General features: G+C 43.1%; 1 protein-coding gene across 1 annotated transcript in view; it reads right to left on the reverse strand.

Annotated features, from left to right (window-relative positions):
* The window catches only part of SCD5 (stearoyl-CoA desaturase 5), a 157,554-nt gene that overhangs the window by 60,791 nt on the left and 84,023 nt on the right, over positions 1–12,740 (reverse strand). Inside the window, exon 2 of the mRNA XM_022599352.2 lies at positions 11,475–11,605. Within this exon, the coding sequence (XP_022455060.2) occupies positions 11,475–11,605 (131 nt within the window). The remainder of the gene's footprint in view (positions 1–11,474; positions 11,606–12,740) is intronic.

Genomic DNA, 12,740 nt, shown 5'->3' on the forward strand with positions numbered 1-12,740 from the left:
GAAAACTCTGGATGCGGGATCCTCCCAGACCTCCCACTGTGTGTCTCTTCCATTTGGTTGGTCCTGATTTGTATCCTTTATCATAAAACTGTAATAGTAAGTATAGCACTTTCTTCAGTTCTGTGAGTTGTTCTAGCGAATTACTGAACATGAGGGAATTGTGGGAAGCCCTGAGTCTGTAGATACGGGGGCCTGGAGACCCCTGCTCATGGCTGGATCTGAAGCACGGGCATCCATGTGGAGGACTGGTGCTTTTCTTTGTGGATCTGAAGCCAACTCAAATGGTTAGTATTACAATTGTATTGAAGTACACCCATGTGGAGTGGAAACAGAGCACTGGTGTGTAAAGCCTGATCACACCAGGGCTTCTATGCCATGATAACAAGGTTGGACTTCATTCCAAAGGCAATGCTCTGCCACTGAAAGATTTTCTTTTCTTGCTAGAGAGTGGTTTAGTTTTCAGTAAGTTCTCTCTGGCTGCCATATGGAGAGGGGCAAGTGCTCGGTTTTTGTAGTAGTCCAGGCAAGAAACAGTCATGGCTTGGACTAGAGAGTGGCAGAAATGAGAATTATTCAGTTTCAAGATATAATTGAGCAGTAGAACTTAAAGGGATTGGATAAAAGATTGGATGAGGGGTGATTAGGGGACTAGAGAAAATATGGATGACACCCATATTTCTGGTGGGGAAAACTAGGAGAGAAGTAGTTTGGAGAGAGGGTAGAGTCACAACTTTAATTTTGGGCACACTGATTTTGAGATGCCTAAGAGACATCCAGTGAGAGATGCCATACAGTCAACTGGATTTGCAAACTGACGTTACACCAGTCAGATTCTTTCTTCAATCAGACTGATTTTCTACTGCTCCGAGGCCCCACACAGGATGTCACGATCATTCCTCTCTCTCTACCTTAGCTCAGATGTTTCCCTATGTTCCCCCACTTCTTCCTTGCCTATGCAAATCCTTTTTACCTTTTGAGTTTTCAGCTCAAAACTTCCCTTCTGCATTAGGCTTTATCTTAACATCCTAATTCATATTCCTATTTTTGCAGCCCTAAGAATCAGTATGAAGCTTTCAAGCAATTTAACTCCACATTGTCTGGTTAGAGTCCCTCCTCATTATACTTAGGTCTAGCCTGCTCTATCTGATCATAAGCTCCTCATGACAAGGGCCATTTCATATATATCACTTGTGTTCCTCACAAGCACATAATGGTTTTATGCACCTTTAAATTCAAAGAGAATTAACCAGCAGATTTACACAAAAAGCTATAGAAGAATAAATAGGAGACATAAAGACAATCAAATGTGTCTGCCTTCTAGAAGAGTTTTTAAAAGCAGGGCTAAAAATTTCCTCTGGCATATGAAATTATAAATTTTACCGTTAATTAAAATTGTCGATCAATGACTTCTATAGCTATCGTACCTTTAGAGTTTAATAAAGCATGTAAAAAAACATCCTTGAAACATTTGTGTGACAAGAGCTCTGGTTGGTGCTAGTAGGAACTAGGACAGGAAGACTGAAAAGCTTGAACCTTAATAAACAAGAACCAAAGATGAAAAACAGCTCAATATCTATGGGGATGGGGTGGGAGGAGGCAGCTAATGGAAGGCCCCAATGCATCTGTTAGATCTAGCTTTATTTAGCACCTTCATTAATGACTGGGAACAAGGCGTACACATTTAATAACATTTTTGGTTGGTGCCAAGTTAGGAGGTGCTGCAGACATCATTGAGGACAGAGAAATAACACAAATGGATCTAAAGAGGTTAGAAATATGAATAGAAATTATCACAATGAGATCTGATTTAGGAAAAATGCAAATGAAGGCAGCTGGGAGAGAAATCATCCAAAATGCAAAATAATCAGTGGGTTGGGAAACCTAGAAAGCAGCAACATAAGAGTGTCTGGCAGGATAGCAGTGGAATGAAGAATAAGCAGTGACAACGTGCTAGCTCAGCCCAAATACTTGGTGGCAGGTACAGGAAGAAGTAGCTTGTCAAGGAATTGCATTGTGACACAGTCTCCTTCAACTCCCATAAGCATTTCTGGAGACAGTGTGGAAAAATAAACAAACAAAAATATTCACAGATATTTGGCCCTTAGTTTTTTTAGTTGTTAGAAAAGGGATTAGACTTAGTTTCTAAGGTCCCTCAGCTCCAACCTTCTGTGGTTCCAGGAGAGACTGGTGGGGGAGCAGGGATTTAGGGGGCTGGGGGGAGTAGGGGAAGAACACAGATAAGGGGAAGGGGATGCCCTGCCTGTGCGCTACTAAACATCTTCTGTGTGAAAAGAAGGCAGGATGAAACATTTAGCTTGATAATATGTTTCAGAATAGATTCCAAATTGACAGGACTGCAGGTGGAATTCATCTTAAATAAGAGTAACTTTCATCCAATATAGGTGTGGAACCAAATTAACATATAAAAATCTGGTAGCTATTTGTTTGCAAAAATACCCTCGACTTTATTTACCAAGTATTTCTTTCAATAAAAACTCTCTGTATGCCTTTAAAGTATATCATTTTTTGTTTACAAAATTTAATCACCTTGATTAAATTTAATCAAGGAATTCATCCATTGTACTACAGAGAGGGTAAGATTTGTATAAAGAGTCTCTGTTATATTTGGGGAGGGCAACATGAGAGAGGGACTAGCCCTACTGGTTGTCATGTCCATCTACAGAATTGCTCTCTCTTCTCAGGACACCCCAGGCTATCACCTTTTCGTTCCCTTGAGGTGGTTTCACTCATGTCACCTGCTTCCACTGACCTAGACCCACAACAAAGGAGGAGGTGAAGCATCTTAGGGGGGTGGAGCCATCTTAATCTCTACTTTAAAAGGGACATTTTTATTGGTAGGAAGTGTGGTTAATCCTACCAGGCAGGCACAGAGGGAAAATGCTGGGCCTCATGCAGCAGCCCCGGGAGAGTTTCTTCTCTCTCCTGCTTCCCACCTCCACCCCGTCATCTGTCAGAGTATCCCGCAATACTGATGGAGTCACAAAGCAGCATGTATACAACAACGCTTTGATGAATCCAGGTATCACCAGAGCTCAGAGACAGCCAAGCTATTTGTCCTTTCTACTTGACTCCAAAGGTGCCCAGGAGGGCAAGATGCTGTGGAAGGAGATGATGTGAGGCAGGTGTGCAAGTCATCTTCCAAAACCACACCAGGAAGACTTCTCGGGGCATCAGGGTCAGGACCACTTCTGCCGCCGCCTGTTGACACAGCAGGAGGAAACCAACCACATCCACCCATCTTGCCAGAGGAAGGTGAACCTGTTTCTGCCATGCGGAAGAAGGGCTGTACATCTGAAGCTTAGGGTGGTTGTTAGGGAAGATGGCACACCCTGAAACAGGATCTCTGCCCTGAGAGTCAGACCTGCACGGGATGCCATGCAAGGATTCTTGAGTCCGCGGCATGTTTTTTTCTCCTTCTAACCAACTGCCACTCCACGCTGCTGCTAACACCCTGAGCTGTACTCGAGGGCACTGCCTCAACATGCAGTCTCCCTCCTCAACAGGCTCTCCCCATGGAGACCCAGCCGTGGGGGTGGGTCCACCATCCTGAATCTGGTACAACATCTCCCAGGTCTCATGACGGTGGTCTGAGGCTCACTTTTGCCATTGAAATGCATGAGGCATGTCGCTCCCCTGCCTAAAATCTTGCAGTTCCTTTCCAGGACTTTTAAAATAATATGCAAACTGCTTGCTATGCCTGACAGAGCCCTGCACTGGTGTGGCCCTGCCCCGCTCTCGGGCCTCTCCTGTGACCATCTTCTCCCTCACTCCCTTGGACCAGCCACACGGGCCATCTTGCTCCTCCTTGAACGCAACATACTTGTTCCCACTTCCGGCTCCTCCTTCTGTCTGGAATGCTCTTCCCATACCTGTTCCCTCCCTTAGGTCTCAGCTCTAATGTCACCTCCTCAGCGACAACATCTTCCCTGATCATCCTCTCTAAAGAAGCCGCCCTCTCTGGCGTTCTTTATCACTGTGTTTAAATTCTTCATCTTTGGGCTTCCCTGGTGGTGCAGTGGTTGAGAGTCCGCCTGCCAATGCAGGGGACACGGGTTCGTGCCCCAGTCCTGGAGGATCCTACATGCCGCGGAGCGGCTGGGCCCGTGAGCCATGGCCGCTGAGCCTGCGCGTCCGGAGCCTGCGCGTCCGGAGCCTGTGCTCCGCAACGGGAGAAGCCACAACAGTGAGAGGCCCGCGTACCGCAAAAAAAAAAAAAAAAAAAAAATTCTTCACCTTCTTCTCTCTCTCTGAATAAACTTGTTTATTTGTTTGCTTATTTATTTGCTCTCTCTCCCACTGGAATATACACATTAATGAGGATAAGGACCTTGTCCATCTTTTTCTCCAGTGCTGGGAATGATGCTTAATGCACATATTTACCAAATGAAAAGACAAATAGACACTTTGATCCTGGGACAGGCATTAGGGCATTGCAGTGAGAGTGTGTCCTCTGGAGTCAAGCTGCCTGCACGTGCATCCCCCTTCTATATGTCTTAGTCTTAAATCTGTATGTCCTTGGACAGGTTACGTAGTCTCTTTCTTTCATCTATCAAATGAGGAAAATGACAGTATCTACTTTGTACGGGTATTGTCAGATCACTGAAATACATAATGAAGTGCTGGTATGTAGTTAGGGCTCAATAATTGTCGCTGTTTTGTTGTTATATACCTGCCAAAGTTCATGGCCCATGACCCTGTGTTTCACTTGACGTATTTATGAATCACACGGTAACTTCCATTTTCCAGTCTGACATGTAAAGCCCTTGGAAGTATTTACTTCCATCCTTGCAACAAGAAAAAAAAGCCAAGTAAACTGAAAATCAACAAGTCTTCTTAGATCTATCAGAGAATTGAGGTTATGGGGCAAACTGCTGCACCAAAAACTAGAGAGATGGACAGGCAGTTACGGAGAATCACAGTCTAGCAGGAGCAGAGGTCCAAGAGGAAAAGTCTGCAGCTGGTGCCAGGATGGGTAGGAATACTTTAAGGTGTAATTGATGAATTGCTGGAGGTTTAGCATGGACGAGCTTGAGAGTTAAAAGCTCCTAGGGGGCAGTCCAGGCGCCCCGACACTTTCATGAATTTTACCCCCAGGATCCCTACCAGGTTCTCACTATGATCAACTGACAAAAATCCCCTTGCTCTTCCAGCAGGAGGGGGAGAAAAGTAACCATTTTGAAATCCAAGGCAGATCTCTCTGTTCCCCTTAGCAAGATCTGTCCTCAAGAGAAATGATTTTACCAGAGCTTAATCAACTGGGGTTTTACCAAAGCCTGATTAACCTGGGGGGAGGTAAATACTCAGCTCCAGCTCAACAAAAGACTGAGACCTAGTCACAGGACTGAGGATGTTCCCCCTCACCTCCATGTCAATAGGGCTCCTGTACAATAACAGGGGATTTGACTGAAAGACCTAAAAGCCTTAACTCCTGTTTAAGAAGAAGCCTCTAGGAAAGCCCAGAGACAGTGAAGGAAGGACAAAAACAAGGCCACTAGAGGAAACCACTACAGCTATAGCACAAGGTAACACAGCCTAATTTCTAGCCAGATAAGCATAAAACCTCACACTAAAGCTTATTTCCTCAGTTCCTGTTACCCAGTACATCATGTCCAGCTTTGAACAAAAACTTACAAAGTATGCCAAAAGGCAAAAAAATTACCATCTTAAAAGAAAAAGCAAGCATCAGAACCACACTCAGATACGAGAGAGATGTTGGAGTTATCAGACTGGTAATTTAAAACAATTATGGTGGACTTCCCTGGTGGCACAGTGGTTAAGGATCTGCCTGCCAATGCAGGGGACATGGGTTTAAGCCCTGGTCTGGAAGATCCCACATGCCATGGAGTAACTAAGCCCATGCACCACAACTACTGAGCCTGTGCTCTAGAGCCTGTAAGCCACAACTACAGAGCCCACGTGCCAAAACTACTAAAGCCCACACACCTAGAGCCCATGCTCTGCAACAAGAGAAGCCACCTCAGTGAGAAGCCCGTGCACCACAACGAAGAGTAGCTCCCACTTGCTGCAACTAGAGAAAGCCTGCGCACAGCAACGAAGACCCAATGCAGTCAAAAATAAATAAATTTTAAAAATAAATAAATAAAACAATTATGATTGATATGCTAAGGGCTCTAATAGAAAAAGTGGACAACATGCCAGAACAGATGGGTAATATAAGCAGAGTGATGGAAACTCTAAGAAAGAATGAGAAGAAACTGCTAGAAGTCAGAAAAACTGTAACAAATGAAAAATGTGTTTGATGGGCTCATCACTAGACTAGACATGGCTAAGGAAAGAATCACTGAATTGAAGACTAAGTTGCTGTCAATAGCAACTTCCCAAACTGAAATGTGAAGAGAAAGGATGGAACAGAATATCTAGGAACTGTAGGACAATTATAAAAGGTATAAGTTGTGTGTAATGGGAATACCCAAAGGAGAAAGAAAGAAGTATGGAAGGAAGGAAAGAAAGAAGGAGGGAGGGAAAGAGAGAGAGAAAAGGAGAGTGGGCAAGAGGGAAGGAGGAATAAACAAACAGTAGAAATATCTGAAGTAATAACGGCTGAAAGAAATGTTTCTAAAATTAATGACAGACACCAAACCACAGATCCAGGAAGGTCAGAGAGTACCAAGCAGGATAAATAGCAAAAAATCTATATTTAGGCATATCATATTCAACCTGAAGACAAAAAGAAAATCTTGAAAGAAACCAAAGGGAGAAAAAAACACCTTACCTATACAGGAGTGAGGATAAGAACTACACCAGATTTCTCTTAAGAAACATATAAACAAGAAGAAAGTGGAGTAAATTATTTTAAATGTTGAAAGAAAAACACACATCCTTGAATTCTGTACTCAGCAAAGTTATTCTTCAAAAGTGAAGAAGAAATAAAAACTTTCTTAGACAAACAAAAATTGAGGAATTTGTCACCAGTAGACCTGCCTGGCAAGAAATGATAGAAATTCTTTAGAGAGAAGGAAAATAGCATAGGTTGGAAACTTAGAGCTACATAAAGAAAGAAGAGTGTTAGAGAATGAATAAATGAAAGTAAAATAAAATCTTCAAGTTTCTTATTCTTAATTGATCTAATAGATAACAGTTGGCTTGAGATAATAATAGCAAATATGAATTTGGTGATTATAGCTTATGGATATGTGAAATGAATGACAGCAATGTCATAAGGGACAGGAAAGAGGAAGTGGGAATACTAGTGCAGTACCTGAAGTGGTACAGCGTTATTTGAGAGTGGACTTGGACTAGTTCTAAACGTATTTTGCAAACTCTAGAGCAACCACTAAAAAGAATTTGAAAAGATGTATAATTGACATGTCGAGAGGAAAGAAAATAGAATCATATAAAATGCTCAAATAAAACCAGCGAAGACAGAAAAAGAGTGAAAGACAAAAAAAAAACAAAGAACAAGGGCAATGAATAGCAAACAGAAACATGGTAGATATTAATTCACCTATATCAATAATCACTTTAAATGTGAATGGTCTAAATACACCAGTTAAAGACAGGGATGTCAGGGTGGATAAAGAACAAGACCAAATTAAAAGTTGTCTACAAATCACACGGTTGGGCATCACATAAGAACATCCATGGGTAAGCCAAAAGATGCGTGGGGTGGGGGTGGGGGGCTGTGGTCAGGAGACTTAGGTTTCAGTCTGGTCTATCCACTAACTAGCTGTGTGACTTTTGACAAGTCACTGACATTCTTTGGGCCTCTCTTTATCCTTCTGTAAAACAAAGGGGACTTAGACTAAATTTCTTTAGCTCCCTTACAGCTTGAAATCCAATGCCTCTTTACTAGGATCTGATGAGTAAATGTGGACAGTAAGGGAGGAGGCTGAAGCATCTACTGGTGCTTTTGGTTGGACTGACTTCACAAGAGATCCAGCTGCAGCCAGCAGGGGTGTGTGCATGAGCATGACAACACAAATCCAAAGTCCTGGCTACTTTGTGAAAACTGAACTCTTGGAGACCACTGGATGGCATGAATCCCTTACCTGGGTCCATATTTGACTAGGAGAAAATTACAAGAAGTCTGCAAGCAGCTTTTGGGTTGACTTGCAACCTACTGGTAAGGAAGGAGAACAAGTGAGAGAGGAATTCAGGAGGTCTTTGCTGAATGCAAGGGTGTGGAGGGGACAGAGGATTATTACAGCTCCTTGTCTGGCATTCCTGCCCCATCATCATCTTTTCATACTAAAAGTACCTCACCTTGCCCACTATTGCCCTCTGAGCCATACATACGTCCTCTACAGAACAAAGAGAAAAGGGAAGTTCAAATGTTTCAGTCACAATTTTAAAACTGCTCTTAATCAGGGGTCCCCATCCACTGCTACCAGTCCCCAGCCTGTTAGGAATGAGGCCACACAGCAGGAGGTGAGCAGGGGGCCAGCGAGCGAAGCTTCGTTTGCCACTCCCCATGGCTCCCCATTGCTGGCATTACCACCTGAACCATGCACGCTCCCCCTCATCTGTGGAAAAACTGTCTTCTACAAACCAGTCCCTGGTGCCAAAAAGACCACTGCTCTTAATGATCAAGATCTTGTTTGCAGCAGCTAGCAAAAGCCCTGCTGATCCTCAGAGATAACCATGGCATGACTTGGTCCATTTTGGCCAAAGGCATGACCATTCTGATGGAAGAAAGTGGAAGAGAACCTTTTAAACTATCTTTAAAAACCCAAGGGGATATCAAAGGTAACCTGAATCAATGACTCTGCATTAAGTCAGGGTTGTAGGTCAGTACCCTAGACTGGCAGATCACAGCACATTTTTTACTTTCCCAGGCGGTTCTCTTCCTAGGGTTAAATGATCTGAATTGACTGAATTATTTCCCTCTGATACAGGCATTGTATGGAAGCTGGCCCTTTGTTGATCTTACAGATACCTCTCATCTAGGTCTAAGTGACATTGTTATAAAACTGCAGACCCATAAAGCACTATTTCCACTGGGAAACTGTGGAAAATCTAATATCCCATTAGATGGAAGCCTCCATGAAGGTAAGGATGTGACTGTGTTTGCAAATCATTGTGCCCACTATGCCTAATTCAGTGCCTGCCACATAGTAGGTGCTCAATAAATATTTGCTGAATTAATGAAAAAAAATCCACTACAAATGTGGGCCTGGAGGAAGCACGCTTAGTTCAAATTTGATGATTTATGAAAATACTTTATAAAACTGTTCATTCACTTAACAATCACTGAGTATTTTCTATATGATAGGCACAAAAATACAGAAAGGAATGAGGTGGTATGCCAAATCTCATAAAGAAGAGGGGAACGATATTCACTGAGTGCCACTATAAGCTAGGCATGTATTATTCATTATTTCATCCTCCCAGTAACCATGTGAGGTAAATATTATTAGCTCCCCCCAATTTTTGCAGATGAAGGAACAAAGATGTGCACAAAAGCCTACATCCAGCAAATGGCCTGAATTTATTCAATGACCTGGATACTTTCCTCCACAATATACTTTCCCCCCAAAATAAATTTAAAATCACAGTGTGATGTTCTGTTATGTGATGTTTTGTAAAGGAAACTTAGGTTCTCAAAAATTGAGTTATAAACAAACAGTTTCATTTGGAAAAGAGGTTTAGGTTCTCAAGTTCAAGTTATATATGTTGGAAAAAATTCTGGTAATAGAAGTGCTTTATAACTACATGAGCATGTACTTGAAGGCTAAAAATAATAAATTGCTTGAACAAAATAAGTGAAAATTACTGAGTTAAGTCCTAAATATCATCTAAGACCTAAATTAATGAATTTCTAACTTATCATAATCCATTGTTATGATAAATAAAGCAAAACACTGAACTAAGATTGTTGAAGTCAAAATAAAGTGCAGCATAGTTCCCATTGCCAACAAAAGAACATGAAAACGAGAATCTGCCAGCTGCTCCTTTGTGCAAACAGCTTCCTCCTAGGACCCTGGTGCCTATTCCCAACTGTGCTTGAATTATCCGGTAGATATTCATAATATGAACTGTGATCCCCGAGTGATGTATTGTGCTAGATCCTTTTCGCTTTATGAATGCTCAGACAGGAGGGAAGCCTAAAATTGGGAAATGAATTCTTAGACACAGGGCAACTTAGACAAATGCTCAGGGTCAGGCTGTCTTGTAGGGATGGGAGGCCTGTTGCAGAGGTGACCACCTGACCTGCACGTCTGAGGGTCACAGAGAGGCTCTTGAGTCGCCTGTTTCCCTGGACCCTAAAGCAGTTTTGGGAATTTCCATTTCTTCCTAATGGGTGAAAATACACAGGACTTGAATCATCTGCCCTCATAACACTGGCAGGAATTTTGAAAACAAATTGTTCTCACCCACCCTGCCTGGATCAGATGAGGAATTGGGAAAACAGAGATTCATGATCAAACCAAAATTCCAGCAGCTCAGAAAGTGCCCAAGGTGGTGGGAAATGGCCTAGGACTGGCACACTCCTCAAGGATATGGCCCAGTCCTAGTACAGTTGTGACCCCATTTACATTTTTATCATGATTTCATAACAACTCTGAAAATAAAGTCATATTCTTATTTTTACAGATGAAGAAACTGGAGATGAGTGAGTCACAGCTAGCAACCATCAGAGTAAGACTTAAATCTTGAGTCTTCCAAATCCACATTGAATAATAATAGACTTTTCACCACAATCTTAAAGGGTGACCTCAGGAATACGTGTTGTAGAAGCAGTGGCTTTGGAGTCAGAACTGTGTTTGCCTATCTGGATGTACCTTTTTTTTTCTTTTTTTTTTGCGGTACGCGGGCCTCTCACTGCTGTGGCCTCTCCCGTTGCGGAGCACAGGCTCCGGACGCGCAGGCTCAGTGGCCATGGCTCACGGGCCTAGCCGCTCCATGGCATGTGGGATCTTCCCGGACCGGGGCATGAACCCGTGTCCCCTGCATCGGCAGGTGGACTCTCAACCACTGCGCCACAAGGGAAGCCCTGGATGTACCATTTTTAGCCAGATAATTAGGTAAGTTCTTTAACTTCATTAAGCCTTAGTTTCCTCATCCGTAAAATGGGGGCATGCATAACACCTAGCTCGTGGGGTTACTGTGAGGATCAAAGGTGATATGCATAGAGCATGCTCAGCACAGAACTTGGCCCTCATCAGAGCTAGACAGATGTTGAGGGTTTCGGGTCATGTTTAGGGCATGGACTCTGGAGGGAGGAATTTCCTTTCCTCCTCTGTAGTTTAGCATGCCTTGGTTTATCCGGTAGATATTCATAATATGAACTGTGATCCCCGAGTGACGTTATGTCCCCCAGGAACATTTTATAGTATCTAAAGCTACAAGGATAAAAAGTTGACACAGGCAGGGAGTGCTTGGGCCTAGAGTGGGCATGGAGGATGTCCACCCCACTGGGAGCACATCTATGCCTCCTCCCACACTGCCACCTGCTCTAGGTCCCTACGGCAGCAAGGACCCTCCATCCCCACCTGGAAAGCCATGGAGTTGGCAGCGGCCAGAAATATCCTCAGGGGCAGCTTGGCCTTGTAGGACCTGTGGCTCCACAAGCGATGGGCACCAGCTGTCACACCCAGAGCAGTCAGGAGGAAGCAGAAGTAGGCTGCAAGACACAAGCAGGGAGAATGTCAGCAGATGTCAGTGCTTTTAAACTTTCCCCAACTTTTTTCTCTCCTGGATAGGAACCTGTGTGAAATGGTATCAGGGGAAGAATCTGCAATGTGAAGAATCAGTAACTTGGGGAAATGCAGACTTTTTATTGATTTGTAGCTTTCCAGTACAGGCGGAAGTGGAGAGAACTTTCCTCAAGAAACTTTGACCTTGGAACATCATTTTTTCTATATCAAAGGAATCTTCTATTTGCAAATGTTTCTTGCCAGTCTGGATACAAAATCACAACCATATTAGTGTGCCTTTGTAATTCTTATGCATCCACTCTCGGTGGAGCTGAGATAGCTCTCTATCTTACTTCTTAATTGGCACCCATGGCAGGATGAGTTCTATGAAGAGTGTACTTCTAAACAACAGTGCCCGTTTTCAGTGCCCATTTTCAGGGCTTCCTTGGTTTGAAGGAACTCAGGCCAGACTTAAAGCAATGAAGTCCGGCTCAGGGCCAGTAAGAATGAGGCTAAAGCTGACACCAAGGACAGCTGAGATTTGTCTTCTAGAGCTCCTCTCTTATACCATCACTATGACTGAGCTGGTAAAGATGGCCAGGGGGGGAATTTTTTTAGAGCCAACCTACAGTGGAGCTTATTATCTGTCACACATTTAAATATATTATCTCTAATCCTCATAAAATGTATTAGCATCTCATTTTACAGTTGAGGAACTGGCTCTCTGAGAGTTAAATCCTGCATATAAACCCAGGTTAGCCTAGTTCTAAAGCCTCTGCCCATGTTGCCCCTAGGTGGTGGTGTTGATTTGCTCTTTGTACGACACTTGGGAAAGGTTGAGTGCGCGGTAGGAAGGAGTCCCCAAGGGACAAAAAAAATCACGACTCTTAAGATTATTACAACTACTCTAGTGGTTTTAAAGCAATGTTCCCACACAACGTTAAATGTCTTACTTGGATTATCTTATTAAAACACATCAAACAACCCTTATAGGGTTTGTATTATTATTAGGACCATTTTACAGTTGAGAAAACAAAGGTTTAAAGAAGTTAACTAATTTCCCAGTGTCACAAGGTTACGGAGTGTCTTTGCTAAGAGCCAAACCCAAGTCTGTCTGAACCA

This window comes from Delphinapterus leucas, chromosome 5 (genome assembly GCF_059928025.1).
Source record: "Delphinapterus leucas isolate spDelLeu-1000000601 "Yukka" chromosome 5, BTC_Dleu_Yukka2, whole genome shotgun sequence".
NCBI classification, from domain to species: domain Eukaryota; kingdom Metazoa; phylum Chordata; class Mammalia; order Artiodactyla; family Monodontidae; genus Delphinapterus; species Delphinapterus leucas.